Source organism: Vitis riparia, chromosome 17 (assembly GCF_004353265.1).
Source record: "Vitis riparia cultivar Riparia Gloire de Montpellier isolate 1030 chromosome 17, EGFV_Vit.rip_1.0, whole genome shotgun sequence".
NCBI classification, from domain to species: domain Eukaryota; kingdom Viridiplantae; phylum Streptophyta; class Magnoliopsida; order Vitales; family Vitaceae; genus Vitis; species Vitis riparia.
This window is the reverse complement of record NC_048447.1, coordinates 17,403,852-17,424,386: the sequence shown is the minus strand read 5'-3', so window position 1 is coordinate 17,424,386 and position 20,535 is coordinate 17,403,852. Positions and strand designations below refer to the sequence as shown.

General features: G+C 37.0%; 3 protein-coding genes across 7 annotated transcripts; all 3 read right to left on the bottom strand.

Moving 5' to 3' along the window:
• Nucleotides 1–394: 394 nt before the first annotated feature.
• Nucleotides 395–8,138, bottom strand: LOC117903943 (FCS-Like Zinc finger 2-like). 2 transcript variants are annotated; one of them, XM_034816456.1, is made up of 2 exons: nt 7,571–8,138; nt 395–925 (listed from the first exon to the last, which is right to left on the bottom strand). In XM_034816456.1, the coding sequence occupies exons 1-2, from the start codon at nt 7,879–7,881 to the stop codon at nt 757–759; spliced, it is 480 nt and encodes a 159-aa protein (XP_034672347.1). In that variant the 5' UTR covers nt 7,882–8,138; the 3' UTR covers nt 395–756. The 2 variants fall into 2 exon arrangements, with proteins under 2 accessions (XP_034672347.1, XP_034672346.1); XM_034816455.1 differs by lacking the exon at nt 7,571–8,138 and adding an exon at nt 3,101–6,796.
• A 1,630-nt stretch (nt 8,139–9,768) lies between these two features.
• On the bottom strand, nt 9,769–17,677 carry LOC117934395 (pentatricopeptide repeat-containing protein At1g03100, mitochondrial). Of its 4 annotated transcripts, none has more exons than XM_034856049.1 (3): nt 14,917–17,677; nt 11,509–12,805; nt 9,769–11,306 (listed from the first exon to the last, which is right to left on the bottom strand). In XM_034856049.1, the coding sequence occupies exon 1, from the start codon at nt 17,414–17,416 to the stop codon at nt 15,062–15,064; it is 2,355 nt and encodes a 784-aa protein (XP_034711940.1). In that variant the 5' UTR covers nt 17,417–17,677; the 3' UTR covers nt 9,769–11,306; nt 11,509–12,805; nt 14,917–15,061. The 4 variants fall into 4 exon arrangements, with proteins under 4 accessions (XP_034711940.1, XP_034711941.1, XP_034711943.1 ...); XM_034856050.1 differs by having other exon boundaries at nt 11,509–11,583; XM_034856051.1 differs by having other exon boundaries at nt 10,718–11,306; nt 11,410–11,583.
• Nucleotides 17,678–18,268: 591 nt separating this feature from the next.
• Nucleotides 18,269–20,294, bottom strand: LOC117904176 (vicilin-like antimicrobial peptides 2-2). Its single transcript, XM_034816689.1, is given in 6 exon segments — nt 18,269–18,858; nt 18,938–19,219; nt 19,289–19,369; nt 19,471–19,552; nt 19,554–19,644; nt 19,733–20,294. Coding segments are annotated over 6 exon segments (1,560 nt in total). The 3' UTR covers nt 18,269–18,396.
• Nucleotides 20,295–20,535: the final 241 nt, after the last annotated feature.

Sequence of the window (20,535 nt, the reverse complement as noted above, 5' to 3'; positions counted from 1 at the left end):
GCCTCCAGATAAGGGCTGGTGGGATTTTTTTGCTTTCTTTTTGGTTGTGAGGCTTAGCTGGTTTGTATACTCCCTGTATACTTTGTAGCTTTTTGGCCTCTTTTTAATATATTCGACGCTTATCTATCAAAAAAAAAAAAAAATGATAATCATACAACATCATCCACATTTGAAATCAAGTAATATCATATTTATCCAACCACATGATCATACAGAAAAGATATAGCTATGATTATAATAGAAGGAACGAAACAAAATAGAAAGATCATAAAATTTACCTACTCAATCTTCTGGGTAATCAAAACAAAAACAAATCCTAAAAAAAATCTACTTTCATTATGGCAGTCTGCAGATAAGCAAGCATATGAATAGTTCCAGATTTCAGTTAAGCAAATGCAGAAAGTAGCTATTCCAGTAGCAGATGCATATTAATAAGATCAAAACTGCATTTAGAACATACATGACTTTGTAATACATTTCAGTACTACTTCAGTATCTTTCACCACATATGCATCATATTGTAATATAATGGAAACCATCTCCACTGAAAGCTAAACCAAAATACAGAAACAAGTTCAACTCCTCACAAACATGGTACTTCTGACCCTAAAACAAACATGCAGAACTATACAAGACCCAGTGATATGACAACCATGAGAAACTAAAGGCAAGAAGCCCATTCTATGCAAACGTGCAAGCTAATCTTAAAAACCTGACAGCTATGCACCACCACAGTTAGTACATGCAATTATGAGCCTATGGAGCTGCCTTCTTTTCCAGTTGAAAACCAAACTGATTCTTCATACGGCTCACCCTGCGGTGCTCATTCATGGCTTCTATTGGTTTTGCAGATGCTTTCTCCAGCTCCTTGTCAAAGATGATCTGTCTGTCACGGCAGTCAGAGGTGCAAAATGCATGCAGGTAACTGCATTGCATCACCCAATCTCAGTAAAGTTTTGAAAAACTACAGCTTAAATACCCAGAAAGAGGGGGAGGGGGACTTAAAAACACACACACAGAAAACAAAATCTGAACAGTAAAATAAAACTTCCATTTGATGCATAATCATGTATGTATATCAACAAACTGAACCATGTAAAATCATGTTAAGAGAATAATACATATTTAACCTCCATTAGAAAGTGGACATCTCCCATCTCACAGAGAAGAAAAACAAATAGGGAATCTACAGATGCCAGTGCTTAAACCAAAATATAAAATGAGAATGAAAAGGAATATAACCTGATAGTTTTCTGCATCAGGAACTGCAGAAGCATATCACAGTTAATTAATATAGAAATGACAAACATTGGGAAAAAATTTGGTTTGAATTCGGTTTTCCATTTTGTTGAATTCGGTTTTCCATTTTGTGTTCTTTCCATTCCCTCACCTTTTTCTTAGTGATCAAACTGAGGGCTGATGAAAAATTAACAAACATTGGGAGAAAAAGGAAAAAAGAAGAATAAATAACAAATAAAAAAAGAAAAGCAGCAATCCAATTGGTTTCTAAGAAAATATATAGGTGCGCAAAGGTATACTTTAGATGTTGATCAAGTTACATGAAGGGTTTCCACAAATAAAATCTACTATGAAAAATCTTCCATTATACTCCAAAAATCAAACTTATGAATGCAATTTAATGCATCATAGAGGAATTTCTAGGCAGTGATTTGATCTTTTTTATAAGAAAGGCATCTAATGAGAAAAAAAAAAAGGGGGGGCGCAACCCATGTGCATGGGGGTATACAAAGGGCACCAACAGATGGGAAAAACAATATCCAAGGACCCCAATATACTAAGCAGTCCCCAAGCAGTCTATGAGTCAAACAAGGACAAGGGGGCCGACATCTATAGATTCACAGCATGATAGAAAAAGAAAGTCTTTAAGTGGTTGAACCAAATGCTCCACACCTTCAAAAGTTATGCAATTTAAGTTCCTACCAAACACTCCCAAAAAGGCATATAGCTGCAGTTCTCCAAGCTGTCCCCCTCTTTTTCCCCCACAAAGCTCCCTTAATTTGGTATTTTTAGAAATAAGGCGATCAAAAAAAGGTTCAGATCAAAATAAATGTCATCCTACAAATACAACCTATCCAAATAGGATCTTGAATGCCTTAAAAAGATATCTTTTTAGCACAAACCCTCTCTCAAATCCCCCCAATCAAGTATAATTGATTGACTTGATTGACCTGTCTTTCCATCTTTTGGAAACCTCAACAACAGATAGCATGTTATTCAGAATTTCATTTTCTTCTATATTCTCTGATTTTTCGTCAACTAAACAGAGGAAGGAAAAGAAAAGTAGAACAATGAAAAATAAATCAAATCTATATGGAAAATAATAAAAAGCAATAACAGATTAGATTTGTTGTTTCATATCAGAGACATAATTTTTTTAAAATAAAAAAAAAAAAGGAAAAGGAAAAAGAATTATATATAGGAAATTTTGCATTAGATGCTAATTAGCTTTCAAAAAAACCCAAATATGATGCCAGTTTCAAAAGTAAAAGGAAAAGGGGTGTAGGTGTGCATGCATCAAAGAAATGAGAGCTTATTGGAAAGAAAACAAAGTAAAATTTTAAATCTATGAATTCTCATTATTTACAGGCCAAAAGATAATCACTTAGTAGTGCCTAGCAATGGTATAAGCCAGATTGTCCTTCTTTTCCGTTTCATAGCAACCAAACATAGCATAATAGAAAACGACAAAAGAAAGCTAGACGTCAGAGCTTAGATAAGGACCAAGAATCATTGAAACCAATCTTGAAAAACACATTAGGTACTTCACATGGTTAAAGCTCAACAGAAAGACGAAACAGACAACAGAGACAAAAGATCAGTGATGAGTTTCTGTTTGGTTTCTGAGAAAATAGAGTAAAAAGGATAATAATAAAAAAAAAAAAGGAAAGAAAAAGAAAGAAATCAAAATTCTGAATCTCAGAATTTCCATCATGTAGAACTCAAGAAAACAAGAAATTCCGCTCAAACTAGCCCTAAAAAGCAAGTTGCCTTTAGAATCTTAACATTTTCTTCACATTGCTTTTCTTTTCCTTCATTTTCTAGGCAATAAAAAAGACAAAAAAAAAAAAAAGAACCATACCCATACATAAAAACTTCAGCATTCTCATGGATCTTCTTCTTGCAATAGTAACACTTCTGGAGGAATCCACCAATGGGGCCCTCAAAACTCTCATCAAACTCCCCCTTCTCCGTCTCTGGAGATGCCACTGTCAGAATCTTTGGTTGAGACTGGTGGTCTGCCACCAGCTCTGAAGGCTTCAAAATCTTAGCTGAATCGCTTGCCCCATTAGCTGAAGCAGTTTCCACAGCTATAGCACTGTGCTTCTCCCATCGGAGGTCCGGCGACCCCATAGCCAGTGGAGATACCTGGCTAAGAAAACTAGCATCGTCAAAGCTTGACGACCTACCAACCCGTGGGCGCTTCATCGGCATTTGAGAAATGTTAAGGTTTAGACAGGTTAAAGGTAGAATTGTACATAGCAGAGAGAGTGAGAGAAGGGGAGGGCTAAAGTGCATGGGAGGTATATATAGGGTATTGTGGTCCCCAGATCAGCCACTCCACTAACAAGCAAAGAAAATGATTATTTTTTATGGTGAACTTCGTGATTTTCCTACAGTGACGAAAGCTCCTGCAACCCCTCTATTTGGAATTTTGCCAGAATCTTTCTTTCAATGGCGGAGAATCCGTGGCTTCCAGTCACGAACACTCTATACTTGTTTAAACCACTTCATGTTTCTCATAGAATGAGTTCCACAAGATCATGGTGTTTCTTATAAGGGGGAAAAAGTGTTGGACTCATTTTTGTGTAGGCACTTGCAAAATGACTCAACTTGCAGCACACTAACAAATGATGAAGTTCTACTGTGTGACTAATAAAAAGGTATTCTATGTAGGAGGTAATATCCATGGTCCATGGTTATGTCATAATCACATAAATCCACAAGGCCCCAAAACACAAAAATTCCCCAGCCAGTCTATGAATTCAAACAAGATAAAGGGATGAACATCTACCAACTCATGGAACCAGCCTTCAAGTGATTGAACCAAACACTTCACCCCTTCAAAGTTGTGTGATTGTGTCCCTACCAAATAGTCCAAAAAAGACGTAAAAAGGAGCATTTCTCTAAGCTTTCCCCTCATTTTACCAAAATGTTCCCGTGATTTAGTATTTTTTGTAACAAGGTAATCAATAAGAAGTTTAGATCAAAATAAATGCCATCCCATAAATATAAATCATCAAATTTTATCTTAAATGCCTTAAAAAGGCATCTTTTCTTTTAGCACAAAGCCATTCTCCAACCCAAAAGCACAATCTTCCCAAAAAACAAGATAAAAGAAGGAAATAAACCTGTGAACCTTAGATTTTCAAATTTTTTTTTTTCATTTGAATAAACAAAAGGCCTCAATCAAGCACAACTGATTGACTCAATTGAGCGGTCTTTCCATTTTTTGAGAACCTAAATAACAAAATAACATGCTACTCATTTTCTTCTATTTTCACTAGTTTTTCATTAACTAGAGAGAGGGCAAAGGAAAGGAAAATTGAGCAAAGGAAAGGAAAATTGAACAAAGAAAAGTAAATAAAAGCTATATGGAAAATAATAAAAAGGAACAGTAGATTAGATATGTAGTTTTCAAATCAGAGCCAAAAAGTTCAAAGACAAAAAGAGAGAGATTATCAAGCCTCTAGTGTCCATATAGGAAACTTTTGTATTAATTTTTAAATGCTAATTAGCTCCCAAAGAAAACCTAGATCTGATGACAGTTTCAAAAGCAAAAGGAGGAAGGGAGTGTGGATGTAGGCATCATGGAAATGAGAAGTTGTAGGACACGAAAAGAATGTAAAATTTGCTTTTACAAATTTTCCTTATTGACAAGCCAAAGACAATCACTTAGTTGTGCCTAGCTATAGCATTTGCTAGATTTTCCTTCATTTACTCCAAGTTCTCAGCAACCAAATAGAGCACAATAGAAAAAAGACAAACAAATGCAGATATCAAAGCCTATATAAGGACCAAGACTCTTTGACACTAATCTTGAAAAAACCATTAGGCATTCACAAGGTTAAAGGTCAATAAAAAGAAGAAACAAACAACAAAGAGAAAAGAATAGTGATATGGTTCCTGAGAACATGGAGTAGAAGGAAAGAAGGAAGTCAAATTACTTAATCTCAAAATTCTTTTCACATAGTATTCAAGAAAACAAGAAATTCCACTCAAACTAGTCCACGATCTAAACATTTTCTTCCCGTTTCTTTTCTTTTCCTTCATTGTCTTGACAAACAAATAGACAACAAAAGTAACCAAAAAAAAGAAAAAACCTATCCATACCTAAAAACGTCTGTATTCTCATGAATCCTCTTCTTATAGAGGTAAGACTTATGAAGAAACCCCACAATCAATCCCTCAAAACTCACATCAAGCTTCCCCTTGTCCATCTCCAAAGATGACACCATCAAGATCTTTGGTCAAGACCGGCGGTCCCCCATCAACTTTGAACATTTCAAAATCTAAGCTGAATCGCTCACACCTTTGGTAGAAGCAACCATTGCAGACATAGCAGTTTGTTTTTCCCACCGATGCTCCGGTGACCCCATAGAAACCTAGTTGAGAAAATTAGCATCATTGAAGTTTGAGGACCATCCGACTTGAAACTGCTTGTCTAGCATTTGAGAAATATTAGGGTTTAGATTTGTGGGATAAAGGTAGAGTCGTATAGAGCAGAGATAGAATAAGAGAGAAGGGAGGAAGGGGTAAGGTGCAATGAAGCATATTATATAGGATATGGTGGTCCCCAGATCAGCTACTCAACTAACAAACAAAGAAAATGCTAATGCTTTATGGTGAGCTTTTGGGTTTTCCTATAGTTAAGAAAGCTCTATTAACCCCTCTATCTAGAATTTTCTTAGAATCTTTCTTTTAATGGCGGAAAATACATGAACTCCCATTTACATATGATTTTGACTAGAACTCCATACCAGTGTATCCCACTTTAAGGTTCTCATATAATGAGTTCTACAAGATTACTCTTTTTCTTATAAAGGGGAAAATGTGTTACACTCATTTCTGTATAGGCAATTGCAAAATGGCTCAACTTGTAGGACACTTGCAAATGATTGAGCTTCATCATGTGACCATTGAAAAAGCATTCTAGGATTGGAAGGTAATATCCATGGACCATAGTTACATAAAAATGCAATAGAGGAGTCCCTGACCAATCTACGAAGTCAAACAGAGACAAGGGGCCAGTATCTATGAACTCGAGGCACCATAGGATCATGGTAGAAATAAGAGAGGCATTAAGTAATTGAACCAAACATTCCCCTCCTTCAAAAGTTGTGATTACATTCCTACCAAATAGTCCAAAAAAGACATAAAGGAATGGTTCTCCATGCTTTCCCCTCATTTTCCCCCAAAAGTTGTGATTTGGTATTTTTGGTAATAAGCCATCAATAAAATGTTCAAATCAAAATAAATGTTACTTAACTAATGATATATTCAATGCCCTAAAAGACATATTTTCTTTAACATAAATCCACTCTCAAATCTGAAAGCTCAATTCTGTGTAAAAGAAGGAAAATACAAATGTGGAATTTAGATTTTCAATTTCATTTGATTGAACAAATTAAAAGCCTCATTCATGCAGAGCCGATTAACCCAATTGACTTTTGATCTTTCCATTTTCTTGAAACCTCGATGACCAAAAACATGTTATTCAAAATTTAGAACATGTTTTGAGATTGTTCTTGGAAACAGTTTTCTGCTCCTTAGAACAAAGAACAGTTTTTTTAAAAATTCAAACAGACCCATATTTTCTTCTATTTCCTCTGATTTCTGATAAGATTAGATCTGTTGTTTCCAAAACAAAGCCATAAAATTAATAACAACAACAACAATAATAATAATAATAAAGTCTTTAGTGTTCATATAAGAAACTTTTGCATTCGACGCTAATTAGCTGCCAAAAAAATTCGAGATATGATGTTGGTTTCAAAGCAAAAAGTCGGCGTAGGTGTAGGCATCATAGTAGGGAACAAAAAAATTAAAATTTTGAATCTATGAATTTTCATTATTTTCAGACCAAAAGACAATCACTTAGCTGTGCCTAGCAATAGTATTTGCCACATTTTCCTACTTTTACTCCAGTTTCTGAGCAACCAAACATAGTAAAACAAAAAACCAAAAAAGAAAACATACAAAAGCTAGACGGTCAAAGCCTTTATAAGGACCAAGAATCATTGACACCAAAATTGAAAAACCCATTAGGCACTTCACATGGTTAAAAGCTCAAGAAAAAAGAACAAACAGGCAACAAAGCGGTTTCTGAGGTTCTATTTGGTTTCTGAGAAAAAGCAGTAAAAGGAAAAAAAAAAAAAAAGAAATCCAAATTCTAAATCTTGAAAGTTTCTTCAAGCAGAAGTTTCCACTCAAACTAGTCCTAAAAGAGTAAGTTGTCATTAGGATCTAAACATTTTCTTCCCATGTTTTCCCCCTCCAATTTCTGGGCAACCAAATAGACAAAAAACAGAGACAAAAAAAAAAACCTTACCCATACATAAAAACTTCAACATTCTCACGGATCTTACTATTGCAGTAGTAACACTTCTCAAGAAACGCCCCAATCGGCTTCTCAGAACTCACATCAACCCTCCCCCTGTCCATCTCCGGAGACGCCACCGTCAGAATCGTCGGCCGAGCCTGCTGGTCCCCCGCCACATCCGAAGGCTTCAAAATCTTAGCCGAATTGCTCGGCGTAGCGCTGCGCTTGTCCCACCGGTGCTCCGGCGTAGGAACCTGGCTGAGGAAACCAGCGTCTCCAAAGCTCGAAGAGCGACCGACCCGCGAACGCTTGACCGGCATTTGTTAAATTCTAGGGTTTAGATTCGTGGAATAGTACAGAGCAGAGAGAGAGAGAGAGAGAGTGAGTATGAGAAAGAAGAGAAGGGCGGGTTATGGTGCATGGGAGGTATATATAGGGTACTGTGGTCCCCAGATCAACTCCTCCACTAAAAAACAAAGAAGATGCCCCAATTTTTTTAAGCCGGTTTTGGTGTTGTCCTTCAGTCGCGAAAGCTCCACTTACCCCACTGTTTGGAATTTTCCCCGGAATCCTTCTTCCCATGGCGGAAAATCCGTGACCTCTCTTAGTCAAATTTGATTTTGACTGGAACCCTTTGCCTTTCCATACTGTGCTTGGATCCGATGTCCCTATGCTTGTTTATTTTTTTAAAACCAATATAGTATATTTTACCCTGATTCTTAGCCACGTAAGCATCCACGTGTTTTTTACTTGAATTATATCAATTATTAAAAAATTAGATCGCTCGAATCACGCAAGTGATTACGAAATTTTTAATTATTACCGATATCAAATACGTGTATGATGACGTGGCTCTCCTAATTCGCTCCTGCATCCCTTGTAAATATAAGAAACCTTAGAGGGTAATGTAGTAAATTACATGTACATATATAGAAATGATGACGCATGCCTCTTCCAAATTCAGATGTATGCATCCTTCACTGCACTTTTTGACTTTTTCCAACTGCATGCATCCCTCGTGCCGTTGAGAGATATCGACCACAAAACCAATAAATAAATAAAATATGCCATTCTCTCCCAGCACCAAAATAAGATTACGTGTCATACCTATTTTTAAAAAAATTAGGATTTATTTGGTAACTATTTTAAAATATAACTTTTAAAAATAATTTTTAAAAATTATTTTCTAATTTTTATAAAATTGTTTAAACTTTCAAAATGTTTTAAATCTCTTTTAAATATTTTTAAATATGTTTTAAAAATAAATTTTATATTTAATGTTTTATTTTTAATTATATAATTATTTGTTAAAATAACTCTTAAAAAATAAGTGAAAACAAAATATTTTTAAAAAAAATCTTACATTTTATTTTTAATAATATAAAATAAAAAATAATTTTTAATTATCAAAAGTGTTTTTTATATTTTTTGTTCTAAAAAATAAAAAATATTCTAAAAAATAGTTCCAAATACTTAATTTTTTTTTCATATTCTTAAAAGTATAAAATATAATATTTTTAGAAAACACTTTTATAGTTATTTTTACTTATTTGAAAATTATTTTTAAAATAATTATATAATTATGAAGAATAATTACAAATAAAATATCATTTAAAAAATTAAAAATATGAAGAAAAAAAAAGATTAAAAATATTTCAAATTCCAAAAAGGAATTTTGTTTTACAAAATATTTAATAACAATTTTTAGAATTATTTTCGAGCACACTTTCCAAACAAAATGAAAAACTTTTGGAAAAAAATCTCTATTAGGTTAAAAATAACTCTTTACTTTAAATTCTTTCTCCATGTAAATTAGATGTTTTTTTATTTATTATTTATCATTTTTTTAATCTTCTTCATTTATTCTTCATTTTTTTCAATCATCTATTTGAATTCATGATTCTTGGCTTGGTGCCAATTATTGAATCATATTTTGATTATCTCATTTAAAAATCAATTAAATTTTAATAATAATAGATTAAACCTTGATGAGATTCAATATACCATCTTACAAATTTCTTTTAATAACCATCATTTAAGTGATCTATCTTCAAACCCGTTTGATAGCGATTTTAGGAAGTACTTCTAACTTCCTTTTTTAACACTTAAAATATTTTATCATTCAAGTGTTATAAGAACTAAAAATGTTTTATAGAAACTTTTTCTAGAATCACTACCAAACACAATCTTAGTAGCATTTGAATGGGTTTTTGGAAATCCGTGTTGCTGAGTAAAAGAAGTAGGGAAACTTGTGTTTTGATGGGGTCATTTGATAAATATATGGTTTTTGAAACCCAATTTTATGAAAAATGAGAATCAGATTTTAATATGGAAAATAATATTGCCTTCAATCACTTTGAGCCGGCATCATTTTTTGTGCCAAAATTGCCCTTCCGGTTTCCATCACCGATAAAAAAATAGGTTATAGTGGTGCAGCAGCGATGGACTGATGTGGAGCTGCGGGGACCTTGGCACCTTTGGATTTTTCTTCCACAACAGCATCCAAGCTTCCATGTTTGGAGATGGGTTTAGCTTCAATGGTGGCGGCAAAGATGGACTGAGCTATGGCGGCAATGACCTTGGCACCTCCGAATTTTTCTTTTCCTTCAACTGCTACAACTATTGTTAAGATGGAGGTGGATCAGCGGCGAATAGGTATTGAAGGATTGGAATTTGGTGTGGTGAAGATGGAGATGATTTTAGAGTTGGAAGTCACCGGAACTAGAGATGCGAAGAAGCTGCAACGGTGATGGTGGGTTCTGGTCGTGATTAAGGGGAAGCTAGTGGTGATTAATGGCGACAGGGGCCGACGCTCACCTCGTGCGACGACTCTGCTTCAACTCTCTTTTTTTCAGTAGAAAAACCTAGAAAACGAAGAAGATGATGAAGGAAGAGGGGAAATAAAAAAGATGAGCTAAGAAACCTCTTCAAATTTTGATCAATGTTGACATGGAGATTTGGATGCTGTTGTGGAAGAAAAATCCGAAGGTGCCAAGACCACTGCAACTCCACATCAGTCCATCGCCGCCACACCACTATAACCTTTTTTTTTTATCGGTGATGGAGATCGGAAGGGCAATCTTGGCACAAAAAAGGGGGCTAGCTCAGAGTGCATGAAGACAATATTATTTTCCATATTAAAATCTGGTTATCATATTTCATAAAATTGGGTTTCAAAAATCATATATTTATCAAATGACCCCATCAAAACACAAGTTTCCCAAAGAAGTACAAAATAATAGGATTGAACTTGGATACAAAGAATGAGATCAATTTCCCTAGGAGCACAGATAAACCGTTGATTTTTTTCCACCAGAAATTGAGAAGGGTGAGCATTGGTGACCTGATGCTATAGTCCAAGATATCGGTCGTTCCATCAGGTGAAGCTCGGCAGAAGAGTGTTGGTGATTGGCACCGAATACCCAGAAGGGTCTGTACAAAATTGAATACGTCAAAGCACTGGCTATGCACTCAACTCCAAGATGAGATGATGTCTCAAGACTCTCGATCCTTGAAAGTGAGTCACTGTGAGCTCAGCAACAGGATTCATAGTCCTTAAGGGGTTCCTAAAACCAGTGATTTCATTCTCAGGATTTTCTTGGTGCCACAGGATTTTCTCACAAGATGGATTACCAACATGATATTGCAAAAGGGTTATTGAGGTATAGGTGTAGTTTAATCTCTCAGAGATTCTAGCTCCTCTGATACCACTGACTTCTTCATAGTGTGTTTCGGCTGAATCCTTCTGCAAGAACATGGTGCCAAGCAGCATTAGTCAGAACCCATATTGAATTTAACATTTTAAGACACTGATTAAGAATGAAACCAAAATATAAACTAGCGCACACCGGTTCAAGTGGGGTTTTCAGAGGTCGTCATTTATATTTAGAAACCAAAAATTGAACAACAGAGATTAACATCCTTCAAATGGTCAGGAAACCACAAACCATTTTTATGTAGCATACAGAAACTGAACATTCATCAACCCAAAATGGCTCAAGAAGTTCACCCACCAGCTGAACCTGTCACCCAATCAATGATATTCATATCAATGTAATGCAGAGTATTATCATACAAAATTATGTTGCTATATACCATTTGAAAGCATCACAAATCTTTGCATGATTGACAATGGACTAATTCAAGTTGCATCCAAGGCAACTTCTCAAGGGCTTCTATTGGGAAAAAGAATCCCATGAAATAGTATCTTGTGGCCCTTCAGTCAATTTTCTATTGAAAGATTGGTAGGATCATTTTGTAACTAATAGCATTTATAGTTTATCAGGCCCAATTATGCAGCAATTGGATAGATCAAGCTTTTCTCTCTTCAGGGTAGGGATAACAAAGTCATCAATCGAATGAGCAATTGAAGGCATCTTTATAAGGGCAATTAGTACCAACAAGAGAGAGTAGACCAAGTCAGTATCTTATGAGAACATAAATTTATACTTGTATTGAGAGCCTGTTCTTCCTTCCTATGTAGTACTAGAAATACCAGGAAACAAGAAAATCAAAATAAACAATAAGAAATTCGAATACCCAACATAAATAAAAAAAAAATCAATAAACATGCTTTAAAAGAACAAAACATCCAAAACCTAACAAGTGGAGTACATAAAGTGAGACCATGAAGAGAAAGAACTCTGTTCTGATTTTCTCCTGCATTTCAAGATGAATTTAGTTACTATTATCCATGATACCATTCTTAAAATATTATGAATTAACAACATGTAGGACTATTTCAGTCAACCCTTGGGATCATCCAAATACAATTTTAATCACTATGGATTTGGATGGCACTTTACATGGCCATCCAAATCACTACTAGTACTAGTTTTGCAAATCCAGGAGCACTAGGAAGACGAAAGTATTAAAGCAATCCACTAAACCACAAACAATGCCTAGTCCCACAAACCACTGAACAAAGCCCGTGACATACTGATATATTGCATAGTTTACATAAATTCCTTGGTAGGTGCCCTTCCAAGGTCATCAACAGAAGTTTTCACTGACATAAAAAAGACTTGGAATTCTCAGTTTCAAACACAACAACCAAAAGCCTTTTGAATCTGATGAAAGAAGTAGGCAGCTGAGAATTCCATCCACCCAAAACCATTTTTTTGCACAATTGCAATTGACCAAAATAAACAATCAGGACATATGGTGATAATTCAGAAAAGTAGTCAGCGGTTTAAATCCCATACCACCTTAGGTTGATTTTGAAGTCTTCTTTTCAATCTTCATCTGCATTCAAAATAACCACATTCTATCGCATTACCACATCTCACAGGCAGGATTTTGAAAATTTTCAGAAGTAGGATTCAAGAATCTGTCATTATGTATGGATGAGCAAAATATCAAAGATTTTAATTATGTTATGTTATTCATTTAATGGTATATAATCTATGACTTCACCAATATTTCACCTAGCACTCCTGGTAACTTCTTATATAGTGATTCAGTTTCCATTTCAATAGATGTTAAGAACTTACGTATTTCTAGAACACAAACGACTAACGAATATGAAACCCAGAAATGCTGCCTGTGTGAATTAAGCTGGCGAAAATTAGGAGAGTCATACAGGAATCTGAAGTTAGCATTGTCTGATTTGTTTTTGAAATGGTACTTTCAAATAAAAAATAATACATATTAAGAGTTTAAAATATCATTTGAGAGTTACAGACATAAAAACGAAAGAAAGGCAACTCTTCATTGGTCTGATTTTTTTTTGAGATAGCACATGCTTTGGCCATTGTTATCACATAAAATGAACAAAATCTGTCAAAGCCATCAATGAAGATTTCTTTTTAAGTATCTAGCCCATGGAAGAGCAGGAGTTGGATATCATGAATTGCAACTGAAGAAGTTTGAGAAGAAAAGGGAGTCAAAAGGGCAAAATGTTACCATATTAAAACTCAATTTTGTTGGGGAAGACTGGCTTGCCAAACATGCAAACTCACTGCAACATTTCTACACACTTGAGAATCTCCTTTGGAGTTAGAAATGCAACAATTTGATCAGACACCCAAGAATGGTGGAAATGTAACACTTTGATCTGATCCCTAGATCATCTAAGAATTGGTGAAGCAATTAATTCTTTGCCTTGTCTCCACTTCCCAGAAATAAGTAAACAGAGGTAAACCACTGATGACTCAAAAGTTTAAGCTACTAGATAGAGCCAATAACATATGTTCAAGCTATTAGCAACTGAGTCAGTACTGTATATTAAGCCGACTCAGATGAAACCCTTGTATACTGTGTCTAATGTGCAACCTTTTGCCACATGCCTAAGGGCTAAATAAATGGAGGGGAAAAAACAAGCAGTCGCATGGGCACAAATCTAGGGCAACACCAAGGCTAATTCAATGTTAACCCGTGAGTTGACTTTAAACTTTAACCTGTTAAGTAATGGACCAGTAACATATCAAGCCTACACAGCTAAAGCCCTAATCAACTGAGATAGACTCCATTATATTCTCATGTACAAGGAAATAAACATGGAACCAAAAGAGAAACTTTAGAACTATCCACTCAGACTTTTATGAAGTTATCACCTGAAATTTTATGCAAGATGAATGTACCTAACATGGACCTGTACCTTTTTTCTGTTGATGTTACTGAAGCAAGGAGGAAGTCAAACAGAAAATGTCATAAAATGAAAAAAGGTAGCCCAAACTATAGACTCTTAACTGATTTCATTTTAACTAGTTCTGAAAATGGCTATTAATCAAGCTCTCCACAAACAAACAACCAGTCAAAATTCAGAAATTCAACTAAAATAGAGTGTTGATGACACAAACATATTCTGCAGCTGCCCTAAAAGATTCATGAAAGCAACATCATCAGATCCAGACAAATGAGTGATCAGACTGGAATCTTAGACTACATAGCTCACAATTTTCAAATTTAAATCCCTTTGTACTGCAGCCTTACAAATATCCTACAGAACAAGGAAAAGACTATAAATCCTACTTAGTTTTATATGACATGATGAAAATAAAAACTAAACGATTAATGTTATGTGTTCATCCTCATCAAAACTACTTGAGAGAAAAAAAAATCCAATGCGTAGGGCACACCAATGAAAGGATCTTTCTTTCCCTGTTTAGCAGGGATTTCTCCCCGTATTGTTTAGGTAAATAGTCAGAAAAGAGTGGTGACTCGTGAATAAATGCCAATAGCACCGCACCCAAGAAGCAAACATGACAAAACAGTTTGAATGAATAAGTTGTGCTAATGAATGTGTAAGTTGTAATGCTCAACAGGTATCAGCAATCTTAACCTTAACATACATTTTCTGTATTCAAGGTAAACCCCACCTGGGCCCTGTCTTCCAATTTAATATATCTACTTACCAATGCTAGTGCAAGAAAGCAGAAGATATGTGTAGAAGACAACTGGTGTAGCTTTGTAACTGTTGGAAGAATTTGTAGGGCATTGAGGGCCATTAGAGTAGACTCAGTAGAGCTCCGAAATGCAAGTAATAGACCGAAAGCTCCATTAAAACAAGCCTACCCATTTCTTAAAAGTCAATGCAGCATCTCTCCTTCTGAATTGGGCTTCTGTTTGGACTTTGGGAGGCTTGCTCTTATAAAGTGTTTTATGGTATTTCAAGAAGAGGGTTCTGTACTTATATTTGTCAATGAACATCTTTCCTCTCTCCATCATCTCCACAACTTCATTAGCTCTAACAAAAAAACCCCCTCTGACAAATGTATAAAGTACAGCATCTAGGAGTTCCTGATCAAACTTCATCGAGGAAGAAGAAGCAAAAGACTTCATCTCGCCCCACAGCTCTGTTACCTCCACATATTTTCCCCCAATAGCAGCATACCCAGTGACCATAGAATGAAAAGTTTGTGCATTTGGGGCATGCCCTAAACTCCTCATCTTCTTCAGAGCCTTCTCAGCATCTTGCATCAGTCTCTTCCTACAGAAAAAATGGATTACATTATTCCAATCATGAACTCCACAATCCACTCTTTGCTCTTCCTTGATTTCATGCAACAGCTTTGCCATCAGACCTGCTTCACCACTCTCTGCACATCCCTTAACCAACATCTCAAATTCTCGATGACCAGATCTTGGTATTTTAGCCTCTTTCATCTCTTTGAATACATGGAGGGCCCCTTCAGTATCTTTTTGAAGCACTCGGGATTGAATCAATGCTTCATAACAACTTGAATCCAGCTGGACTCCAGCCTTTCGGGCATCTCGAAGCAGTGATGTGATCTCTCCTGCTCGATTTGCTTTACAATATGCTTTTAGGAGGGAAGAATACACAGAAGAACCAGTTCTAACCCCAGCCAAGCGCATCTCATCCAGTAGGTCATGTGCTTGATCTAACCAACCAAGCGAGATGCATGAATTAATGACATGAACCAAGGCTGAATTATCAGTGGAAACTGGAGAATCTTCCTTTTCTGCCTTGATTAGAAACTCCGCCAATTGCTTCGTCTTGCCAGCTTCCAGAAAAGCCTTGACCAATTTCACATAAATTCTTTCAGTTGGTTGGAGAATTCCACGTTCAGTTGTAATAAACTCAACCTGCATCTGCAATTTTGCTAACAGCCTATCAAGTATTTCTTTTGCCTCAGCCTCAAGCTTTAAGAAATTTCTGTCTCTAGAAAACTCCTCATAAGATATGGACAGGCTTGTATTTGGTCTAGCATTCTCTAAACCATCTGACTTTCTATGGCTTAAGCTTTTTTCAGAAACCTGTTCTTGAGTAGATGTATTACCACTTCCAACAGCTTCAAACATGAGTGTAGCAGCTGAAAGGGAATTCCGTGCTTCCCTTGCCTTCCGAAGCATTTCCAAAACCATATGGGATGCAGAATCTAAATCCCCAAACTTCAAATGGCATGTAAGCAAACAATTGTAGAATTGCCGAAACTGAATATCACTTAGATTATGGGCTTCATCTATGTGTCTCTTAAGCTTCCTAAGATCTTCTCTTCGCCCATTTCTTTCATAAATATGTGCCATTATGATAAGTAAGTTCACATCAGGTTTGACACCAACTCGAGGCATCATGTCAAGGAGCTTCTCTGCTTTCCTAGTAGTCCCAAACAAAAGGCACCCGGCCAAAGCAATGTTGAAGGCCGTAGTATTAGGCTTCATGGCAAGCAAAGGCCTATTACTCTTTTTACGCGGATCCACCCTGCCATCCTGGAACAAGTAACCTATCTCAAGAATCAACTCGGCAGCAAGATATGCTCCTGAAGCCGTTTGTGACATGTGGGCCAAGATAGCAGACCAAGCAGAGACAGGAGGGAACTCTTCCATTTCAACCAATTTCCTCAAAACAGTAGATGCAGGAACTGGCAATCCACAACTTGCAAGACCAAAAGAGATGTAAATCAGAGTCTCCTTCTCCAACAAATTCTGCTTACTCTCTGCAAAAGCCCGTTCCACCAACCCATAAGCCTTCTCAAGCCACTGAACATCAAGGCTTTCTGAAAAACTTGTCAATACCGTGTTCACGATGGATTTCCTAGGAAACCCTTCCATACCCATATGCTGTTCAAACAACTTCCATGCATCACTATACCTATGACCATCAATTGCATTCTCCAATTCCTCACATAGTTTAGCTGGGTCCCGAGCCTGGACCAAGATTGTTCCACCCATACTCGAAAAGGACTGAATTGACCCACTCCGAGAATCCAGAACAGCATTTCCCATGTTTAAATTTGTCAAATAAGGGCTGATAAACTGAAAAAATGGCCTGTCTCTCGAGAACCCACGAATTCGGCATATGGGAATGCTGTGATCACTGCAAAGAAGCGAGGAAAGCAGGGAGTAAGGGGAAAGCGGTGTGATATGGGACTTGAGTTTCCTGATTGACAGCATTTTCTCAATTCAAATAACGAGTACTAAGAAGAGCAAAGTTGAGACCAAAATGAGCCAAAATCTGTAATGCGCTCAAAGATATTGAGACTCAACAGATGAATGATACAACAGGAAGATAAATTTCAGAGAAATGAGATACCCCCATCGGGGTATAAAAGAGAGCAATCGAGTGAATGGGTCTCCAATTGCAATTTCAGAAACACGCCCAAAAGGGAAATTTCACATACCTGTGATTACAGAGAGGGGAAGGGTGTAAGGGTTTTGAGAGAGAGAAAACAAGGGTTTAAGGGAGGAGATGATTTGACACGTGGCAGAAAAGTAACAACCCCGTGATAACTCAGGTTTTTTTTTATTTTATTACTATATCAGGGGTTTTAATAGCCTATCTTATATCATGGGTTTACTTTTTTAGCTGATATTTTATTGTCAGAAAATTCATTTAAATAAAAAATAAAATATTTTTAATTTTAATTTTAAAAGAAAAAAAAAAGCCATTTGAATTGTTTTTGCTACGTGACTCGAAAGGTTTTTGATATTTTATTATTTAAAATTAAAAAATACATTAATAACTAAAAAAAATATTTAAAAAAGAAAATGTTTTCAAGTAAATATTTTAATTATTTTTATTTATTTTTAAAAAATTGATTTAAAAATAATTAAATAAATATCAAAATAATTAGAAATAAATTACTATATATAAAAATTATTTTAAAATATAAAAAATATGTTAAAAATATTTCAGATTCTTAAATAAATATTTATTTTATAAAACAAATTTTAAAAATTATTTTTCCAAAACTGTTTTACAAAACAGTGATCAACATTGGAGTTTCATTTATTTATTAATGGCCGTACACACTAGAGCAGCTAACGTTAACGCTCTGTCTCAATACACAAAGACATGGTAAGGTGGAATTAAGCAAATTCCTCCGCAATACCCTCTCAGCTAAAGCCCTGCTTCATCATCAATCTTCCTCTGATCATGCATAGGCATGGCCCTTATGATGATGATGGTGTTGCTGTTTTTGCAGTTGTGGCCCTGGGAAGAACAACTCCTCTTTCTGCTTCCTGAATACCTTATCCACCTCTCTTGCTGGGAGGGCAAAGGCCAGCTCCTTCGCCTCTTTTTCCAGTCCGTTCACAACGTTGCCTTTCCCTGCAAGAGGTTCTCTCCGGTTGTTTTCAGCGTTGATGCCAAAGCACACAATCTCCAAATTCCGGCTGGTTCCGGCGACGATGGCAATGGGGTGGCCTGTCGGGACGACGAAGAGTGTACCACGGCGCAAAGATGAGCTTACTTTCTGGTAAATGGGACTGGCCCCCTGTTGCTGCTGCTTCTCTCCAGAGAGGTGAGGACATATCATCTCCAAGTACCCTTCTCCTTCGAGCACTGCAGCCACCATTGTTGACCTTGAGTTAAAGAACGGACCCATCATTCCTTCCTGTGGGGAAAAAAAAGTCAAAATTCAGAATGAGATATTCGAAAAGGAGATGGGGTTGGGAGGAGAGAGATATATGTACTTGGGTGATGTTAGCATAAGAGATTTCAATGTCCATATCTTTCAGCTGCCTGAAGTCTTCCGCGTCTGCCTCATGGAGTCGTCCATAATTGTTACAAACGGAGGGTTCCTTGTTCAGAAGATTGAATACCGGCCGCTTGGATTCCCCTGAGGTGAAGGGCCAGATCCCAGCTGCTTCCCCATGCTGGCCGCCGCTCAAGGCCTGAATCTGCTCTCCTGATGCTTTGATGAAGTGTCCTTTCGTCTGTTGCTGAAACACCCTCTCCAGTGTTCCTTCTTCAACCTGCTTCTTTTCCATATCATATACATATATAAAAGAAAAAACCCAATTCACAAACAGTAGTACCTTTACCTTAAAAGCAGAGGAGAGTAACTTAGGGCTGAATGCCCTGTAAAATGATTGTGGGTTCTCACCAGCTGCGCCATGAAATGGCTGCATCACAACTCACATCCAAGAACTTTAGTGTGTATATATATATATACAGGTATGCCTGATGGGAAAGAAATTTCAATGATACATGGCAGAATGATCACCTCGAATCTGCCAGGAATGACAACAGGTAGCAAAAAGTAGGCGATTCTCAGTTTCTGATTTTTGTGAGTTGATCAGGTGAAGAGTAATCCCTGCGGGAATCCTCACTATATCTCCTGTTCTGATACGAAAGCTTCTCCTCTTACCTTGGCACACCATTGTGATGGTTCCTTGCCCTGTAATGGAACATACATGGTTCGAAATTCATGATCAAGAATGGTGGTCGACTTGGTAGAAATCGGAAGAGGATAAGAGGAGATGTACCTGAGCAGACGAAGCCGACGATCTCGGCATCATAGTGGGTTGGAACCACGAAGGTTTGAGGGTTGGCTTCAAGGCATATGAAACGGTAGTTCTTGAGGCCGCGGAGGAGGCGGGACCTTCGGTCGAACATCTCTAGGATTTTCACTTCGCCTTGGTTGGTCCGGAGGAAAGCAAAATGTTGGTCCTGGAACACATAAGGGTTGTTTTCTTCTTCCTCCTCTCCTCCTTCCTCTAGCTGTTGCTGGTCATACTTCTCCTGGCATTCTTGGTGGCACTGCTCTCTCTGCCTCCCTGGTTGCAGCAGCTCACACTGCTTGCGGCATTGGTGGAGCTGCTTCTCGGGATCCACGACAGGCCCGTGGTGCTCTCTGTAGTAATCCTCGCACTTATGCTCGCACTCTCCACTCTGGCGCTCGCTCACTTGCTGCTGGACCCGGCACTGGTGCTTGCACTGCTGGAGCTCAGGGTCTTCCTGGGCTGCAACTAGAGAGAGAGCCACCCACAAACAGAAAGTACAACACAAGAAGAAGGCGAAAGGAAATTTAGCGTTGTTGATCACCATTTTTGGCAGAGAGATCTTGCTCGAGGAAAAGGGTGAAGATGGGGGTTATATGTGTTGTAGGTGGGGGAGAGAGGAAGAGGGAAAGGGAGGAGAGAGAGAGACGTGGAGTTGAGAGGACATGCATGGAGACGGGTGGCAATCATACGTGTCCATCACTAGTGTTCAGAATCATCCCCAAGTTTGAGTAGGGACAAGGATCTGACAAAAGCTCATCTACTCTCTCGAAAAACCGCGAATTTGG